General features: G+C 46.4%; 1 protein-coding gene across 4 annotated transcripts in view; it reads left to right on the forward strand.

Moving 5' to 3' along the window:
• VGLL4 (vestigial-like family member 4) overlaps positions 1-20,728 on the forward strand; it is a 156,090-nt gene that overhangs the window by 117,701 nt on the left and 17,661 nt on the right. The window contains exon 1 of one of the 4 annotated variants that reach the window (XM_011994116.1): positions 12,570-12,669. The exons of the other annotated variants lie outside the window; for them this stretch is intronic. Coding sequence (XP_011849506.1) covers positions 12,656-12,669 — 14 coding nt within the window. The 5' untranslated portion in view covers positions 12,570-12,655. Of the gene's footprint in view, positions 1-12,569; positions 12,670-20,728 lie in introns of those variants that run through there. 4 annotated transcript variants of the gene reach the window in all.

Genomic DNA, 20,728 nt, shown 5'->3' on the forward strand with positions numbered 1-20,728 from the left:
ATTTTGTATTTTTAGTAGAGATGGGGTTTCTCCATGTTGGTCAGGCTGGTCTCTCAGGTGATCCACCTGCCTTGGCCTCCCAAAGTACTGGGATTACAGGAGTGAGCCACCATGCCTGGCCGCCTTCATGTTTTTCAGTGACACATTGTGGAAATTTTTTCCTACCAGCTCCTCACTCTGGGTTTCAGCTGCGTGGCACTCCATTGCCTGCATGCACTGAAGCTCATCCAACCAGTCCCCTATGTTTGGACATTTTGGCAATTTCCAGTACTTTACAATACTAACAATGCTGCAGTAGATGACCTTGTGCATTTGTAATATCTTGTGTATTTGTAATAGAATTAAAACTCTTGAAGGCAATCAATGGGTGCAGTGCCACAGTATGGTAAATTCATACCGGTTGTGAGAGTCATTCTAGGCTGCTTGGCGGGTAGAACCTGGAGAGGGCTCTGTGCTGAAGTGAAGAGGTTGTCACCTGTGTGTGTGTAGACTTAGAGTGGGACGTGCTGTTGAACTGTTCGATCAGTCACCTGTGAGGAAGGGAACCTTCGTTGAGTGCTTACTTTGGACCGGCCCTATATTGGACACTTGAAATATATTATCTCATTTAACTCTCACAATAATTGTGACCCTTTAAACTAGGTAGGCACATTTCTACATCTGTCTGTCTAGCTCTGTCTTTTTGTCTACATCAGATTGATTTTATAAAAGCAAAAATTGAGGTTGTGAGAGGATAATGTGTCTAAGGTGTTGGCAGCTGGGACCTGCTGTGTGTGACACCAACACCGGTGATCATTTGATGATGCCATAGCTACATCCCACCTGGGGAATTACAGGCAGCTTTAGAGGTGCACATCATATGTTTAAGATGACACTTGACCAGTCTGTCTGGCATGTGTTAGGTGCTAAATAATTTCATGTTGACTTGAATTGGACCCTGTCTCAAGGGGAAGTGCTGTTTGAGCCCACATTCCTGTTGGAGCAGGCATCCCCTCTTTCATCAGCGGAATACATTTACAGCGTATTTGCCCCCGACCACAGAATAGGACAGAGCCCCCAGGCTCACACTGGGATCAAAGCCGTGGTCACTAGCCTTGTGCTCTCTCCAGCTGCGTTTGCCACAGACCCACTGAGCAACCCATAATGAACGAGGAAGGGCCCAGTGAAAGAAAACGCAGCCTCCCCTCGCTGATGGGGCGCCTTTGAAACACCGTCCTGGTGTGAGATGGGCCCCTTGTTGTCTTTGCTTCTATGATGCTTCCTTTGAAGTGTTTGCTGGAGTCCGATGTCCCGATTTTGTTGTGCCCTTGGGTGTGTATTCCAGACTCGGGCTCTCCAGCTCCTTTCCTCCTCTTCCCTCCCTCTTCCTTTGCTTGTGTGGTGCTTTCATCCTTCATTGTTCATCTGCTGTTTTGTTTTGTTTTATTTTTTCCTGGCCCTGTTACTTCACTTTTCTCACCATAGGGGTGAAGAGAAAAAGAGGGAAAAACAAACTCAAAACCACGAATTCATTCAGCTTGACAAAAGGTTGGAGGAAGCCTTTGAAATCAAGTGCTGGGCATATAATAGAAACTCAGTAAGAAGAAGAAATTGATGATTGGCTAAAATGGAATTGGGGGTTTTCCCTGGATTTTGTTTATTTTTTGCAGAAGAGTTGATTATATATATGACACCTCAAATGTTCTGCAGTATCTGTAGTTTTTGGTATCTGGACGTAAAATCTTTGGCAACATGATCATACCCTCTTTGGCAGCTGTTGCTTCTATGTCTTTAGAGCCTTTAGTTTGGATGTATATGGACCAGTTACCAAGAGACTATTTCACAAGTTCCCTGAGAGTGAAGGAAGCAATTCCTCATTTTGGGTTAAAACTGAACCCAGAGGAAATTGAAAAGCTGAAGTTATTTTAGTCCCTTGATCCTGCTAGCAACTGGGACATTGTAAACAGTAATGTGTATTTATAGGCAAAACGTGTTATTGTGTTCATGTCTACATTAGCCTTAGAGAGAGCCGAACTTTTCATCATGGAGAATGACGATAGGTCCTGATTCTCAGCATCCAGAGAATTGGGAGGGCTTTTGTTTCAGGGCTTGTTAATAATAGCAGTGTGTGAGCCCTTGTGCGCTGGCACTGTGCTGTGTACTTCATGGGCATGATCGTTGCATCCTCACAGTTCTGTGAGGTGGAGACTATCGTTATCCCTTCTTTACAGATGGTAACACTGAGAGTTCTGTAGCTTGTTCAGGGCCACACACACTGGTAAATACCAGAGCCAGGATTCAAAAGTCAGGCTGTCTGATCCTAGTGCCAGTGCTATCAGCCACCATGTGATATTTATGTTAATAGCACACGTATCCAACTGCGATGAATCATTCGATCCTGGACCCTAATGCCTGATAGTTTGGGACGATGCAGCTTAAGCACTCTCAAACCACACACTACTGAGGATATTTGGGAGGTGGGGACTGTTCATTTTAGCATGCACAAAGGAGGATGGAGGGAAGTGAAGGGGTGGAGACCCCGGGACGTTAGTGGTTCGGCACACTCCGGGTCCGCACAGCCTCACCAGGGTTCCCTCAGGGATTGTGGAAGGGGGAGTGCTGTCCAGCTGCTCCCAAGAGGCCTGAAATGAGTCTTTGTACAGGTGAGAGTCCCACAGGAACAAACAAGGGGTTTCTTTATGCTCGGGAGGCTGCTTTTTAGATTGTTTTAATTCTTGTTTAAAATCTGTGGCCCAATTTTAAGTTAGTGGCCCAAGCCAATAGTAACCTTAGCCTAAAAGATTCAGAGTGGAGCATTTTATAATTTGCTTTAAGCATTTGAAGACGTGTGTTTTTTTTCCCCTCCAGATTTCATAAATCAAAGCCTACGGAATGGCATCCTTCAAACTATCTGCTCGTTCTTTCTGCCACGCCTCCTTGGCATAGTCTAAACTTGGTAGGGTCAGTGCTGAAATTGTATATTCTTTACTTTCATACACTATTTTACAAGTATTCCCAAAGGCATTCCAGGGTTAAGGGGGTATTTTATGGCCATAAATGTAGTTGTCCTAAGTTACTAATGTAGAAACTGCAATATTGTTGTTACCTTGGGATTTTTAATTTTGTTAACACCCCCCTCCACCTCGCCCCATGTGTATCAGTTGTGTGTGTTTCCATTCACGTTAGGGAGTATCGTCACCTAGGAACTGATTCTCTGTGAGGTTTGCCGGACCCCTCACACTTTAGAGTTGTAACCTGGCTTGCCTGAGGCAGAAGCAGAGCTGCTCTTCTCTGGGGGCCACTCTTGCATCTGCAGATTCCGTGGAAGTGTTTTGCTAATGGAGTGTGGTACCTTTAAGTAAAGGTCACAGGCCTGACCTGTGTTGCGTGGGTTTCTTGTTTGTCAGGCTAGAGGCATTTTCTCATTTTCACAGTTGAGCTGAAAACAAAGGCCTCCTTATCCAGAGCGGGGAGCTGTGCTCTTAAGAGCTGACATCAGCCTTCTCCCAGCAGGCCTCGCTTCTGCCTTAAGAGTCTTTGCAGAGAGCTGGGAAGGCAGTTCCCCATCTTGCTGCTGGCATTTTTCTGGCCAAACAACGACACAGAATGAAGAAATGCCAAGGGGGGCAGGAGTCAGAGAAGCAGAACAAAGGCTGTTCTAGGCTGCACTGGAGGCTTTAGCCTCTGTGGTTCTAATCTGTGCCATGAAGTTTATCAAAGTGGGACAAAAACCTTGAAAGGACTTTTTTCTCAAAGAGGAATTCCTATTAGAGGACGTGTGGGGTATGTGACAGAATGTGCATTGGTCTGTGCAGAGTCACCTTGTAACATGATGCGAGGGTATTCAAAACGTAAGGAAACAAAACAACCCAGGAGGCGGCTGTTTTCCTGTTCTCTAAGCGGGCTTTTTGGAATGCTGTCTTCGTGAAGATGCTTCTGCTCTGGGTACATATGTAGCAGCAGTTTTTATCTGTAGCTAGAGGGTTAACCTCGACATTGCCTATGACCTTCATAGACCTCTTATTGTGACACAAAGCCAGTTTGTCCTGAATGTATACGAAGTGCTGTCCCAAATCTACATTAATCGATTTGATTGAAGACTGGGAAGACAAGTGCTGACAAATTTGGCTAGGTGTGGCTATTGATGGTTTTTTTATTTTCCTCTAATTTCTTGCTTATAAAGCAATTACTTGCCTGTGTCACATGCCGCTGGAACATAGCAAGGTGGTTTACAAGCTCCACATTCTGTATCTGGTGTAGTTTTTGCTTAATAAACGGCAGGTCTTGCTCTCTATCCATTTTGCTGTTTCTCTGGGTTAAAACACACACACACACACACACTGTCTTCATTTTGAGATTTCTTCACCGATTGTCTCCAAAGCATAATTAGAGGGCTTAATGTTGCAGTAATGTTCTGGGTCTGGCAGTAGCTAGAAACTGTGCCAGACAAGGGATCTGAGTTCTGGATCCAAGCCTTCCAGCCCCAGCAGAGGCAACATGTACTGCAGAATAGAAGGAAGCAACTGTTGCTGCTGCCCTCTCCTCCAGCTTCTTATACTACCACTTGCCTTTCTTCTTGAAGAGACCTCAGAATCATGCAGCTAATGAATCTACACAGAAACAAGCTCCAGAAACCGGGCCACGGCCAAGTAGAAAGGACAAACCAACTCCTGTTAGGTCAGGTCAATGTAGAAGCACCTCTGAGAGCTGAAATCTTGCGGCATCCCTAAATTTCCATGTCACTGAACCCAACCAGGGATGGTTATGAGTTTTCTAACTTGTGAGGAGTCATTTCCTCAGCTGCCTCTGACACCTGGAGTGACACCCCTCGCCACTGCTCAGATTGTCTTAAAATGCTCTTCTCTCAAGATACTCTGAGGGAAATGAAAGTGTTCCCTGGTCAAAGTTCGGCAGGTCCCAGACTCCGTCTCCCGGCTCTGCTCCTACATGCTAGCACCTTTCAGGCTTCGAGAAGTCTTACGTACAGAAACACTGGTCAGCGGAGCTTCTCAAATGGAGTTGGCCGTTGAATCTGCTGTGGACTGAGTGGTGTCTCCTCAAAATTCATGTATTGAAGCCTCAACCCCCCCGATATGATGCTCTTTAGAGATGAAGCCTTTGGGAGGTGATGAGGGTTTGATGAGGTCATGAAGGCAGGCTCTGGTCTGTTAGGATTAGTGCCCTTATAAGAAGAAACAGTGATCCCGCTCGCTGTCTCCCGACCACATAAGGACACAGCAAGAAGGCGGCTGTCTCTAGGCCGGGAAAAGCGCCCTCACCAGACACCGACCATGCTGGCATCCGAATCTCAGGCTGCCAGCCTCCGGGACCGTGAGAAAACAAACATCTATTTAAGCCACGAAATCCACAGCATTTTGTGATGGCAGCTCAAGCTAAGACAGAATCCTTCATCCCCCTTTCATAAGACCTATTTTTAATATTCCTTGGAGCACACTTGCCCTATAACTATTGCCTAACAAAAGGAGCATTTTATTTGGATTCAAAATTCTCTTATCACAAACTTGCAGACTTGCAAAGCTCTGGTGCTGTAAAGCTTAAGTGTGAACATGAAATGGTGTTTAATTCCTTGACTTGGGGCTGCTGGGTGCCATCTTTAATGCTTGGGACTTTCAGAGAAATTCACTGAGGCCAGAGAAATTGGGGCAACTTGAAGTTCTGTCCTCCTCTGACCCCATGCCTGCTTATCTTCCATCCCTACCTCTCCCCGCCTCCATAGCTATTTCTAGAGAGATGACCTGATCTTTATATCCACTCCCTAGTCCAGTGCTGTTATCCATACCAACAGTTCTATTGAATCCTCCTCCTGCATTCAGGAGTGACTGCTGGTTGCCAGGTTCAGGCAAGAGTGCAGTCCCTTGTCTTACTTGGCTTCCTCTTTCCTGCAGGGCTCTCTTCCCCTGCTTCCTGTGGCCCTTTCCTGGCTTTCTTTGGTCCCCTCTCACCTCTGTGGCCATTCCTCAGGATCTTCCAGAGACTCGTCATTAGTGATATTCTCCAGCGCTCGGGCATTCTGCCTGCACAGACCCTTCTAACCAAGTCACACGTGAACCCGTGGCTGGACTTGCCATGATAGGTGGAGTCCCAAATCTTTGCCTCTAGCCTAGACCAAGACTTCACACCCCATAGATCCACCCTCTCACTGGGTGTTGTATGTGTGCCCTAAATCCAGCACCACCTCACTGGAATTGGCATCCGCTGCCCTGTTCTTCTTCCAGCACTTCACCAAGTCTGCTCCTTGTCTTATGTCCTTCTATTCATGACTGGTACAAGTCTCTTTCCATTTGCCTGGGACGCTGCCTCCTCCTTCCTCCTGTCATTGCTGGCGGATCAGCCTGCTAACTTCCCAGTAGGCCCTGGCTGGGGTTGTAGTTTAGACCTCCATTTGCATGGCAGCGCCCTCCTGACTGGTCTTACTGGTGCTCAGTGTCAGAAGGTGGTTTCTGAAGTATTCATCTCTGCTTGGATCCTTCCACGGCTCCCAGTCCGTCACAGGGTGACACTGCCCAGGCCCATCTCCGTGGGCGTCTTGCCAGTAGGACCCCCTGGGCTGCAGCCCAACTGGGGGCCTGCACACTCACTTCATCCTCCAGCGTGGTTCTGAAAGCCACCTCCTCTGGCAAGTGGCACTTCCTCCTGCTTCAAGGTGAATACTGCTTTGTGTAAAATGATGACACTTTGCTACAATTGGGTGTCCAGCTGTCTGTCCCCTTCCCTAGTCTACAAGTTCCACCAGACCAGGGGCTGAATTTGCTCAAGTCTGTAGCACTATACCCTCCCAGTGCTTGACACCAACTAGGTGCTAAGTAAATGTGTGAATGAAAAAGGAGTCACGAGGAGAGCTCTGTGAAAACGTTCTTCCCTTTGGACAGATGTTAAGAATCACTTTTAAACCCATATAAACCCTGAGTGGCACCACTTAGTGGACTTCCATTTTCTCCCTTGTAGCCTTGGTGTTTACTTCCACATGTGCCAGAACAGAGCCCCACCGCTCTCCTTTCCCTGCTGAGCTCTTGAAAACAGAAAAGCGAAAGTGCACACATGCACGAAGTGCAGTCGCTAGCACCAGCCCTGCCCGTGATGCTGCTTTCACGGCAAGTGATCTCATCCCAGTGTTGACTCTCAGTGAGAAGCCCCCCGGGTTTCTTGTGTGGATGGAATGATTTTTTTCACTCCTCTGTATTTCTTGCTCATGCATCTGGCTCCAGTCCAAGTGTGAACATAAAGTGGGGTATAGGGAAGTGAGGAATTCAGTGCATTTGGGTTGAGTCTGACAAGGCAGAGAGATGACCAGACATTTCTTTTGGGTGGAAATTGACCCAAAGTGCAGGTTCGCTCATACTGTGCTAGGGAAGCAAACACATCTCAGCCCAAGTATGTACTAGTTCTGGTATTTTTCAAATTCTTCCAAAAAGTCCTCAAAGCCAAGGTGTTTTTCAGCTGTTTTCTAGTAGATTTGTTGTTGTGTTTATTTTATTTTTGTGTGACAGCTTTGTGCTTGTATCACTAATAGCTGTCATCCTCTGTGTGTTGGTTTTGATTGACACCACATCATTTTGTCTTAGGCCGTTGGCTTTTGAGCAAATTACATCCAGTGATAGAAACACAGACACTCCATGTCACCTAGGAGCTGATTCTCCACCATGGCTATGCTTGGTAGGAGAGGCATTGCGGAAAGGCGCCTGAGCCATGCAGCTCCTTCATCAGCAGGGATTTCTCTAGAACCTCACTGGAGGACTTGGCTGAGTTTTTCAGTGGATTGTGGCTCTAGTTCCCTTTGGACTATGAAATAAGATACAGTTTCTTTAGGATGACCATCGAGGACTTGATGATCTGCTCCCAAACTCCCTCTCCCAGTATTATTACTCAGAAGATGGCCCCTTGGCCTTTCCTTGAAAGTCTCTTTGGCCATTAGCCATGGTTTAATTTCAAAATAATTTATTTAAATCCCTGCTATTATTTCTCTACTTTCGGCAAGCTACACAGAGTTGTCTGTGTGAGAAGCAGGTCTCATGCAATTCAGGGCAAGCAATTTGGATTCTCCAACTTCCCGTGTGACTTTCATTTTGAAGCTAATATTTGAAACTAACATATTTGTTGCCCATGGCATCTTTTCATGCATGTCGGGCCTCTCTGCATTACACAGGCTCCTCCTGGTATCCCCATGCCAATTCTTGGGGAAGACTATTCGAGGGCTCCTGACAAAGTGATTGTCATGTACAGCCATCCCTGGATATCCTTGGGAGATTGGTTCCAAGACCCTAGGGGATACAGAAATCTAAGGATGTTCAAGGCCCTCATATAAAATGGCATAGTATTTGCAGATAACCTATGCAAATCCTCTCGTGTACTTAAGTCACTTGTAGATTACTTATACCTAATACAATGTAAATGCTGTGAAAATAGTTGTTATACTGTATTGTTTAAGGAATAATAGCAAGAAAAAAGTCTGTACCATCAGAGGCCTGAGTACATTTTCCGTCCATGATTGGTTGAATCTGTGGATGTAGAACTTGAGGATATGGAGGGCCGTGTATACTGTATTACCTGTTCTTTAAGTCACATCATTCTACATATTCCAGCCAAATTTGGTGATAATCTCCTCTTTCTATCCTTCCTGCACCGTTTCCTCACCATAGATACTTTTTATTCTGGAAAAAGTTTAGACCTACAGAAACGTTGAAGGACTAGCACAGTGGACACTCACATACCCTTCCCTGCATTCATCAGTTGTTAACGTTTGCCCGTATTTGCTTTTTCTTTCGTATGTGTGCAGACAGTGATATGATCTCACATCGTCTTTTCATATTCAGCAATGCCCTTCCTATAAGAAACTATAAGATTTTTTAAAAAATCATTTTACATTCTTTTTAATTCAAGATTCAGTAATGAATCACATCGTATTTAGTCATTGTATTTTCTAGCAATCTTTAGGAGTCGTCCCACTTTGCAGGGGAAGGGTTGGGGGCTTTCATGGGAGGGAAGAGGGGACCCAGACACTGCTCTGGAGTGTCAGCTCCTCAGGGCTTCTCTTTGAAGAAGAGACCAACAGCAGGGGGCTGCCTCTCCATCAGCACTGGGAGGGGTGATGTATATGATAAAGGAGCGATTTAGGATACATGTGGTTCCTCTGTGGTGGGAGGGGTGCATTCAGAAAGAGGGGACAAGGGAAGTGAGAGAACTGTTGGAGGAGGCAGAAGATTTGGAATGCAAGATGGCGAGATACATGGAATAAATTAAACACTTCACGCCTGCTCTAAGATAAATCACCTTTTTGTAAAATTTGATTCCTGCCCCAAAGGCTCATCTCTGTCTAGCCAACAATTCTAGCAGTTTTACTTTTTAAAAAAATCCAGTATCTTATTCATGGCAGAGGTGGAACATTCCCCTGTCCCTTTTTCTCCTTAAACCTACAAATCTGAGAGAAGCCAGCAATAGATTTCTCTCTTGGGAGATCCCTCAGTTTTTTACTTATAAATAATTCATTCAAGGCTCCCGTGAAGTCTCTCTCTCTCTCTCTCTCTTTTTTTTTTTTGAGACGGAATCTCACTCTGTCACCTAGGCTGGAGTGCAGTGTGCACTATCTTGGTTCATTGCAACCTCTCCCTCCTAGGTTCAATCAATTCTCCTGCCTTAGCCTCCTAAGTAGCTGGGACTATAGGGATGTGCCACCACGTGAGGCTAATTTTTGTATTTTTAGTAGAGACTGGGTTTCACTGTGTTGGCCAGGGTGGTGTCGAACTCCTGACCTCAAGTGATCTGCCCGCCTCAGCCTCCCAAAGTGCTAGGATAACAGACATAAGCCACCGTGCCCAGCCCAGTGAAGTCTCTTGACCGTGAAAACTGGTAGCATTTAAGTGTGTGTTGGGGCATGTTCTAGTTTTTAGCAGCATGTTTGATTTATAATAAAAATGTTCTTGGGATTTTGACTTGATGTGAATAACTCCTTAATGGAGCTGTGATTGGAGGATGGTATGTATGTAGGACCTAGGAAGGTGACCAGGTTGTGATACTTGGAGCCAGTGGTGGTGGTGGATCCCTGGGTGCTGGGAGAGGACAGAAGGCAGGCTCTGGTGAGAGGCTGCACATGGACCCATCCTGGGCGCCTTCCGCCTCCTGAAGCCCAGATGCCTGGGTCCACTTCATTTTTTATTTTTTTCTTCTTTTCAAGGATTGGTTGTTCAGCATTTTTTCATTTCCAAGAAATATCACAGTATCTTTCCAGTAAGTTGCCCCTTTTTCCTTAAGCTAGGTTTGTTTTCTGTTGCTTGTAACCAAAAGAAGTTGTTAACAAATACAGATATTTGGGTTGTTTACATTGTTTCACTGTCTTTTGCAGAACTTCGAATATCTCCATCCTTCTCCCATCTCATATATTCTCACTTTTATAGAAGTGGAATTTCTGGATCAGAGGTCTTCCATTTCTGTTTTCACGGGTGTGTTCTGCCAGCTTCACTCCGTACGGTGTGCTGATCTGTCCCCACCAGCAACTGTATGCATTTGTCTCTCTTTCGGCATCATCCACAGGTGACTGCTACCGTTTATTCATTTATGTAATAATACTTGCAAGTTTCTTAGGGAGAAACATTTATTTTGTTGTTTGGTTGGTTGGTTGGTTGGTTTTTTTTTTTTTTCCTGCTACTAGGGAACTTGAATGATCTTTTCATATCCTTATTGGCCATTTGCATTTCTTCTTCTGTGACTGTGATGTTTGTACCTGTCTTTTTTTGTAAATTAGAATATTCATCTTCTTTCTCTTGATATGTTACGACTCTTCATATTAAGGATGCTCTGTCAAATGCGTTGGGAAAATAAGTAATGTTATTTGCTTTTCAGCATTATTTACCGTGTTTTTGAAATATAGATTTTTAAAATTTGGATGTGGTCAAATCATTAAATCTTTTATTTAATGGAAAAGCCTTGTCAAATGTTCTGGAAAGGACTGAAATGTATTGCGTTAACACCTGGCCAGGGTGTGTCGTGATGGTAGAATGATCGTATGTGTTTAATACATGTCTGCCGTGGAACGGAGGGAAGCTTATTGTTTGTGCGTCATCGCTTCGTCAGTCCATCCCCCCAAACCTCTCCTGAGGGCCTCCTGGGTTGGGGGCGCTGGGGAGACATGAGTATGCTTGTGGGGTCAGCCCTGGGTGGAGAGGAAGTTAACTCGGCCGGAGAAGGTTTCTGCCATGGTGATGGGCAGGAATGTGGCCATCCTTGGCGGAGCTGAGGGGGCTGTGGCCGCTGTCTCCCAGAGGCACGCCTGGAATGGGGGCATCGTCATCATGACGAGAGTCACTCCTTCCCGGGTTGTCTTCTTTTTTTGTCCTCTTTCTCTCAGCTGGTCCTCTCCAGGATATTTTTCACTCTCACGCTGAGCTTTTAGAGAATTTGATAGTCTCTTGTTGAGTACCATTAGTAAGCTCTGAAACCAGAAAAGTTTAAATTCTGCTTTTATTTAACCATTTTACCAGATGTTTCCTGTGGCTTGACAGATGTACCATTTACTAGAAAGTTACACTCCTGAGATTTGGAATGTTATGGACACTGTTGCTATAGACAGTGATTCTGTCAGGGCAGGATTTGGAAGACAATTTTCACATCATTTTTGGGTTGAAGATGTGTTTTTCACCAGAACAGAAATGCTATTTTCATAATCTGCTTTTATCTTGTCTTTTATAATTTGAACCTCTGGTTTATAAAATACTGTATCTGGTTGATCAGAGTTTATTCTTATAAATACCATGGTGCTTCCATTGGTGTTACCTTCTGAAAGCAGCTGGGCCTGGGTATATCAGGGTCTTGTTTGCAAAACTGACCTGGGTATAAAAGAACTCAGGTAGTGGGCAGGTGGAAATTTAAATTGGGCTGAAAATCTGATGCTTCACTTCTCTGGACTACTTGATGCTGACATGTGGCTAAGACATCTGCAGACTTGGCAACTTCTTGCACCCACCCTGTAAGTTCACCAAGACAAACCTAGAATGGTTGCGGCACCTTCGCTTGTCCAGTGCCTGGAGTCTGCATCTGTGGCAGCCTGAGTCCTAAGAGAAAAGCCTCTCACCTAAGATTCTGCCGGTGGAAGGGAGGCAGAAGGAAGTTGCTTCCTGCAGTGCAGGAGTGAGACTATAGTTGCGGCTGCAGCACAGGAGAACAGGGGATTTCTGGCATTCCTTCTCTGAGGGGCCGGCTGCGGCCCTGCTGTGGAGTTGCATGCATCTTGCCTTCGGAGCGCCTCCACTTCTGCAGCAACCTTCCTCTCCTGTGTTTTCTTTAGCCTTATTTTGGAGTTTTATAAAAGCCTTATGTTATGGAAGATGGAGAAACAAAGGAAGAGGAAATCGCATGCTGTAATTCTGACAGCAAATCTATTTTCTTACCAAATGGAACTGTAATGATGCGTGTAGCGTTTTGGCAAGGCACCTTCTGTAAATAAACCCTCCCAGGAGTTCCTGACCTACCCCAGGACCCATAGGAAACTTTCCTTGCAGTGCAGGGGGCAAGCAGGCCCCTTACCTCGCAACCCTCGTTTCAGGGGGGACTTTTATTCTGACAGGCGCCCGCCCATCCAGTTTTGTGCCTGGGACTGCTTGCCAAGTTTGTGAGGCCCAAGGCTTTCTTGTGGGAGGACGCTGGGCTGTCTTCATGCTCTTTGGCAATGATTAAAGTGAGGTTAGTACCAAGAACCCTTTCATTTTATTCCCTTATCCTTGCTTTTTCAAACCAGATGGCAACCCTGTATTTTCAGCTGTAATTAATTTAAGCTGCGAGACAGCAAGTGCTGGGAGAGGTAGTCTTTGCTTAGAAGGGACAGCAGTGATTTTCCTTCTCATCCTTCCCTTCTCCCCAAACGCCACCTTGTCCCAATCAGATTTGTGCCCTGTACAGTTTCTCCTAAGCGGGGACTGGAAGGGGAGAGAGGGCTGCTGAGAGCAGCTGCCGCATGGCTGCCCGTGGGAGCTGGAAGGGTTAAGGCACACTAGTGATTGTTTCCCTCATGGATTGGAAGTAACCAAGTTTCAGGTGATGGCTGTCATGTGACCGCCTCTAGACAATGGTGCATAGTTTGGCTGCTGATTCGGGGAGTACAAGGTGCTTTTTCTTCCCACTCAGTCCAGCTGCCAAGATCGCCTCCAAAAGGGGGTATGTTTTAGGTTTAACATTTATTCTTAAAGAAAATTACAAGGGAAATAAAAGCACTTGGCCGCAGTTGGAGTCTGGAGGGTTTGACCTCAGCTATTTGACCACTTCCCTCCATGGAAATTTTACTTGAGTCCCTCCTCTGTAAGTTGCCTTAGAGTGCAGGACCAATTAGAGATTGGGAGATCTTCCACATTTAATAGAAAATGAATGCTTTTGTTTCATCTCTCAGTAACTTGTAAAGTCACTCCACAGAAAAGCCTCTCCTCCCACCCTTTTGTCCCCTCCTTGTTCCGAATGAAACTGGGTTGAAAATGGAGAGTGGAGTAAGTGACTGCTTGAGGGCCGGGTGTGTAAGTGTGCTCACCTGCCTGCACAGATGAGGACCCCCCGGGTTTTAGTTTCATCATTCGAGAAATGCACTTTCTGGCCATTAAAGAGAAGTTGCATGGCTGGGCACGGTGGCTCACGTCCCAGAACTTTGGGAGGCCGAGGCAGGCAGATCACCTGAGGTCAGGAGTTCGAGACCAGCCTGATCAACATGGTGAAACCCCGTCTCTACTAAAAATATACAAATTAGCTGGGCGTAGTGGCGCACACCTATAATCCCAACTACTTGGGAGGCTGAGGCAGGAGAATCACTTGAACCAGGAGGCAGAGGTTGCAGTGAGCTGAGATTGTGCCACTGCATGCCAGCCTGGGTGACAGAGCAAAACTCTTACTTTTTTTTTAAAAAAGGAGTTGCAGATTGAAGAGGATCTATTAACATAATGTATATGCAAAGCACTTCGTGACACTGTACACCAATGTTATACAGATGGTCAATATGTATTGCTGTTGTTAACATTAGCCATCCTCCGATGACTTGAAACAATTTTTAAAGGTTCACAGTGAGAAATGAGAACCACAAATATGTAGCTTATAAGTCTCCAAAATGCTCACTGTTGATTACAACATCACTGACTGCAGTGGGCCCCTTGTGTGCCCAAGTTTGCTGGATTTAGTGAGCTGGGTGGTGGATATTCTTTGTTGATGTAACTTTTATGTCCAGTGTTTACATTATTCATGAAAATTCATTTCTCTCATGAACCACTTGGGCTGTTTTCACAAAGGCTTACAATTTCAGTTATTATTGTGGACGAGATCCATCCTTTTGGAAACCTTTTGTTTTTCTCTAGTAGAGAGGGCCAAACGTGAAATGAAAAATGCATCCTGTACTTCCCACCTCCTTTACTACCAATGGTGTGTTGAAAATTAAACAGAATTATCATATGATGCAGCAGTTCCACTTATACGCACGAAATGACTGAAAGCAGAGACTTGAACAGACACTTGCACACCCACGTTCATAGCGGCACTATTCACAATAGCCAAAAGGTGGAAACCACCAGGCGTCCCTCACCAGACGAATGGAGAAATCACATGTGGTCTGTACGACAGCGGAATATTACTCAGCCTTAAAAAGGAAGGAGATCCGGACCCGTGCCACCACATAGATGGACCTTGTGTAAGCCAGTCACGGAAAGACAAATGTTGGATGATTCCACCGACATGAGGTTCCTAGAGCAGTGAAAGTCCTGGAAGATAGAATGGTGGTTCCAGGGGCTGCAAGGAGGAGGAAATGGGAGGTGGGTGTTCAATGAGTGCAGAGTTTGGGAAGAGGACACAGTTCTGGAGATGGATGGTGTGGTTGGCAGCACAACATACCAGTGTACTTACTGTCACTGAAAAGTGGTGAATTTTATGTATATAGTACTTCACCATAGTAAAAAAAAAATACTGAGAACTGTGATGATCAACTTCAGGTCAACTGAATAAACGTTAATGAGTCAATTGTGTGTGAATCCTTTATATTCCATACTCACCTGGGGTGACTGAGGCTGTGAAGGAGAGTCAGGCAGCTTGGAGGGCAGACCAAGCTCCAGGCATACAGTATTTGGTGCCTAATAATAGAGAGATGTGATGCGTGATGACCACTGGGGGTGGTGATTTTAATTGAATTTAAAGAGTAGGTAAGAGTCACCATTACCATCTGGTTTGGAAGCCGTCGTACAAAGGAAAGGTGCATGAAACTTGGGGTGCCGGGGGAGGGTGCTTTTGAATTCTCTGGAGGCATTATTTGAATCATCAACTCAGGAGTTTGGGAGAAGAGATGCCACTTCAGTGATGAATGGAATGATTGAACCCCCTTCCCCCCACTTTCTTTTCAGGCTTCCACACTGCACACTCCACAGACGAACACTTCTGGGTGAAATATGATTTTATAGCCAGGGGATTGCATCTAGATGTGAGGGATGTTACAGTGAAGCTCAGTAGACAGCTTAGTTCTGAATTTTTTGCAGAATTTGAAGATGAGACTATTTGAAAAGAAGTGCAGTTTTATAACTCAGATCAATGAAATAGGCTCTCAGTACTGTTTTTTCCCGGTCCCGTAGGAACTCTGCTTTATTTGTCATTAGGGTGTCAATTGTCAGTAAAGCAGTAGCCTTGCTAAGCACCTGGAGGTCCTCAAAACAATTTTTTCTTTAAGTAATTTAAATCTGATTTCTGTAATGCAGTCTGGTTTTTTTTTTTCTTTTTTTTTTTTTAGAAAATTAGCTTGGCCAACCCTTTCCCCCTAGTTTAGGAAAGATGGCGCACAGCCCTGACTACCTGGGTGCTGAGAGGTAGTTCATGTTGCGAATTAACACACTACATGATTGGCTCTCGGAAGGAAGGCCCTTATGGTCTATTGTTACTTTAAAGAATATACAGTAGATGCCTCAAAATCTTCTACTAGATGAGCATTTAATCACTTCATATACTCAATACTCAAATTTTCAATGGGTGTATAATAATTTAGCTCAATAGTTTTTTGTTTTTTTTTTTTTGGCAGAGTTTCTGAGTTCAGTCAGGGTAGATCAGTAACTTTAAGAGGAAAACCAGGTTTAAAATTTTTACTTAGTGCCGAATGGATTTATTGAACCAGAGGTCTTCCTGTAGTAGGGAGAAGTGCACAAAATGATTTCGAACTGGTTCCTACCAATCTTAGGGCTGGACCGTGGGAAAGCAGCTGGCATTCAGGCAGTTGTGGCCACGCACCCGCGTGTGGGGAGGAGGAGACTGCCACACACCACGTGACGCAGAAAGGAAGTCTGATTATTTGTCTCCGATATGCCTGCATGCACTCATTCATGTCTGGTCTTTAGCCAGTATGGGGTCACAAAGCTGAAATAACGGGAAAAAAAGAATGGGAGACTTTGATGCGGCCACACTGTGCAACATGGGTGTGGAAGTGCCTGTTGGCATCTTGGGTTGTTTTGAGGAAAGGATAGTACTGGTGACTGCAGGTCTTGGAATAATCCTGACGTTGAAGGTTAGTTTTTGTTAGACTGTCTGCCCTGGTTTTTGGTTCAGAAACGTGCCACGATAAATGAAAGGGAGGGAGTCCTTGCCTGTGTGCCCTGTTTCCATAGGCTGCTTCTGGAGTGTGACCCTCTTAAATATGAATGTTCACTTGTGGAGTGTGCCCCGTGGGTGACAGTTTGGAGACGGGGTTTCACCATGCCAGGCTGGTCTTGTACTGGCCTCAAGTGATCCGCCCGCCTTAGTCTCCCAAAGTGTTGGGATTACAGGCATGAGCCACCACACCTGGCCAGTAAACAGTTTTATAATATTTTCCAGCAATTTGCTGCATAATATGGAGTAAAAACTAAGAGTGAGCCTTCAAAAGAATTTGAAGTTACGAAAGATGACAGTGCCAGTCGGAAGAACGAGAGAGGGAACGGAGGAAGGTCTCCTCAGACTACTCGTTTCTAGTGGGTTGGCGCTGGCTGGGGCTGTCCTCCTCGGGTTTCTCCAGGAGCCCCAGGGCCATGGATGGCCCAGCCCTGGGTCACCCAGCTTCATGAGTTCCTCTGTCTGACTCTAACCTGCTGGTGCTGGTTTCTCCTGAGAATTTGTTTAGATTTGGTTGGCTCATTCATAAAATAGTGTGTGCCAGGCACTGTTCTAGACACTGACTTACGGACACCTCTGAGCAGCCTACCGAGCAATCACTGTTCCCGTTTGGTTCCCTCCAGGCGTGTCTAGAGGGAAAGTGTCTTCTCTGCTAACCTTGAGTTGGCGGATGGACCCTCTCTCCATCCTCCGCCTTCCTGAGGTGGGCGTCGGAGGCCGTGGGTCCTGCCCTCCACTTTTCCAGCACAGGGAAGGCCTTTCCAGCGGAGCTCAGAGTCAGATTGAGGGTGTGGGGTGCAGTGAAGCAGCAGGGAGAACGGGACATCTGGGTCGACTAGCACTGGGTGGTCTTAGTGGTCAAATGCCTTTTCTTCACTCCTCCTCTAGCCCTCGCCCCAGCTGTCTCCAGTAGTCCCCGGAGGATGGCCAGGCGGGATGGCGACATGCTGGTGCCTCTGCTGCTATGCAGAGACCATCGTCTCTCCCAGGGTTTTGTCCACCTCGGACACTGCAGCTCAGTGAGGAAGGAAGGATAGAGGGGTTTCATCCCTTCTATGATACGGGGATTCTGTTTAATGTCAAAAAATATGATAGCGGTTGTATTTTTAACATATTCCTTGAGAGATTACATAATGACAAAAACAACTACAAATGAGCAGCAGTAGGAATTTTAAATTATTTTCCGTGTTATTAATCTCAGCAACATCTCCATTCATTTGAAAACTCTAATGTGGGACACATCTGTTTTGCCTGTAAACAGTGCTTAGCGTGCACATGGATTCCTGCCTCATCTGAATTAAGTTCGGGGGGTCCTGGGCGCAGGTGGGCATCCACTACTGGCCGTGCTCTCACAACTACTTCCCTGGCAACAGTTGCTAACGTGGGGGCAGGTGAGATGCTTCACCGGTCATGTTCTCAGCCATGACCTGTTTCTCAAATGTCAGTTTTTCTTAAAAAACTAAAGCTAATAATGGAAAACACGTGTAGACAGTTCTGGTTAAAGAAAGCTGGTACCTTGTTTACATAGAGTTGAGCTATTCAGAAACGTGACCTGAGGATCTGGGCAACCTGGACGTGCTCCACACTGCTGGCCAGCATTTCCGTGAGTCCTGCCTCTCTAGAGGAACCCGGTCTGGAAAGCCTGCACACATTCCCAGGCGAAGAGGGTCTCTGAACGCTGGAACTGGATATGGGAAAGTTGCAGGGGTTGGCCCCGAACTCACTCAGAACCTGTTGGCTCTGACTTTACGCCTCATTCTAGCCAAACCGGCCACCTGGCTTTTTGGGCCACCACAGGGAGAATGGAAAGATGGAGGCTACCAGCAGCAGCATTTCCGACAGGTCTCTAACTGAAATCACTTAGAGTGTCTCTGCTAAGGCTGACATTTCGGGTGTCTGGGATCTTCCTTTAAGCGGCTGCCGCTGGGTAAGTGCGCACTGTGCTTCCGGACCTGCCAGGTTTCCCAAGTGCCTTCCGTCCCTTGCACAGATCTGAGGACTGATTGTGCTCAAGGAAAGGAGGGACCCACTTTGCCCTCAGAGCTCTTTCCAGCCTCAAGGTGAGAGAGGGGCAGCCTCACACACGATGCAGATTCCGGCTGAGCTGCCAGAGGGAGTCAGAAGAAGCTTGAAGGCTGGAGTATGTGGAGATGCTGGCGATGCTGATTTAATGACTGTCACTCTTGAGCGCACAGTGACTGGAAACCCTCGGCGCAGTTAGAGCCACAGAGTCCACACTGACAGGAGAGCAGCAGAAGTGGACACCCATTTGCTCTCTCAACACTCAGTGCGACCACCTTCCCTCCAGCACCACAGACCCCAGCTGCTTGTGAACCCTCCAGGCACTGGCGGCAGTGCCAGTGCCAGGGACCCGAGTCCCTGCTCTGCCACCTGCCAGCCACATGGCCCTGGGCAGATCCCTCCACCTCTCAACCCACTTTCCCTCAGTGTAAAGTGGGAGTGGGGGGTTGGCACGACTGTTGAAGAAGAGAGCAGGAGGTGCAGGAGTCATGAAAAGATCTGCAGCTTTATTCTTTCATCCTCCCCAAACACCGCCGAGCCAAAAGGTTTTGGATGGTAACTCGGCCGACAAGCTTCTCCCTCTTGTATGTAGGCACATGTAAGATGGGGCTCTTTCTCCTGGCTTCCTGAACCGATTTGGGGGCAGCCAACCCTCCAACTTTATATATATATTTGTTGTTGTTGTTGAATTGACAGTAATTGTACATATTCATGGGGTACATAGTGAAGTTTTGACACGTGTCGTGTAGAGTGATGAGCTAAGGGTGCTTAGCCTTCATCATCAAACATTTATCATTTTTTTGTGCTGGGGACATCCAATATGTGGATGTTGTTTGAAACTCTGTAGTGTATTATTGTTAACTGCAGTCACCCTATAGCGGTCTAGGTGACCATAGTGCTGGAACTTACTCCTCCTTCCTGGCTGTAATTTTGTATCCTTAGCAGATCTCTGCAGCCCCTACCTTCTCCCTACCCTTCCCAGCCTCTGGAACCCTCAGCTTCTTACTGGCAGGTCTGGGCTGACCTGGCCTCCCCAGCTCTGGTCTCTGCTTGGACTGTCATTGTGTGGTGCTTGTGCAGTGCCTCAGGACAACAGGCGTACAGGACAGGTGCCCGAGGCCCAGTGGATCTCAGGACCTCTCTTTAAATGTCCAGAGGAATCTTTAAAAACTTTCAGGTTGATCATAGATAAAGCAGAAGAAACATGGCTGTGGCAAATATCTAAACCCATGTAAAGCAGGGCAGCGGGTGGCTACGGCCTGGGGAATTGTATTAGTTTGGTAGGGCTGCCATAACACAGGGCCACAAACTGGGTGGCTTAACAAAAATGTATTGTCTCACCGTTCCTGGAGGCTGGATGCCTGAGATCAAGGTGTCAGCAGGGCTGGCTCCTTCTGAGGGCTATGGGGAGCGTCTGTGCAGGCCTATCTCTCAGCTGCTGGTGGCTTCTGGCGTTCCATGGCTTGTCGATGATGCTCTTATGTCTTCACATCTTCTTCCTGCCATATGTGTCTGTCATTGTATCCAGATTTCCCATGTTTTCTAATAGGACACAAGTCATACTAGATTAGCGCACACCCGCATAACCACAGCTTACTTGGTCTTCGGTAAAGACCCTATTTCAAATAAGCTCACAGTCAGAGAACCTAGGGGGTTAGGACTTCCGTGTGTTTTCAGGGGGACACAATTCAACCCATTACAGAAATTAAAGGCAATCCACAGAATAAAGTAGAATGGTCAACAAGTGTATGAAAAGATGCTCCACTGCCGGGGTAACTGAAGAAATGCAAATTAAAACAACAAGAACGAGTGATTTCATGCCAGGAGAATGGCAGAAATCCACAGGCTGCCAAGGCTGGATGTCACCGAGGACACACAGCAGCAGCAGCGGTCAGCCACGGCCATCAGAGGGACACCAAAGTGGATGGCCGCCTTGGGAAGGTTTCTGGTCACATGTGTTGAAGTCGAAGGTGGATGACCTGCAAATACTGACCTGAGAGAATGTCAGAAGCCCTGGTCCCCAGCACCAGGAGACATGTCTGAGGACTTAAGCACTACGGTGCCTCCTTCCTTCCTTCCTTCCTTCCTTCCTTCCTTCCTTCCTTCCTTCCTTCCTTCCTTCCTTCCTTCC

The sequence above is a fragment of the Mandrillus leucophaeus genome, unplaced genomic scaffold, assembly GCF_000951045.1.
Source record: "Mandrillus leucophaeus isolate KB7577 unplaced genomic scaffold, Mleu.le_1.0 Scaffold442, whole genome shotgun sequence".
Lineage (NCBI taxonomy): Eukaryota > Metazoa > Chordata > Mammalia > Primates > Cercopithecidae > Mandrillus > Mandrillus leucophaeus.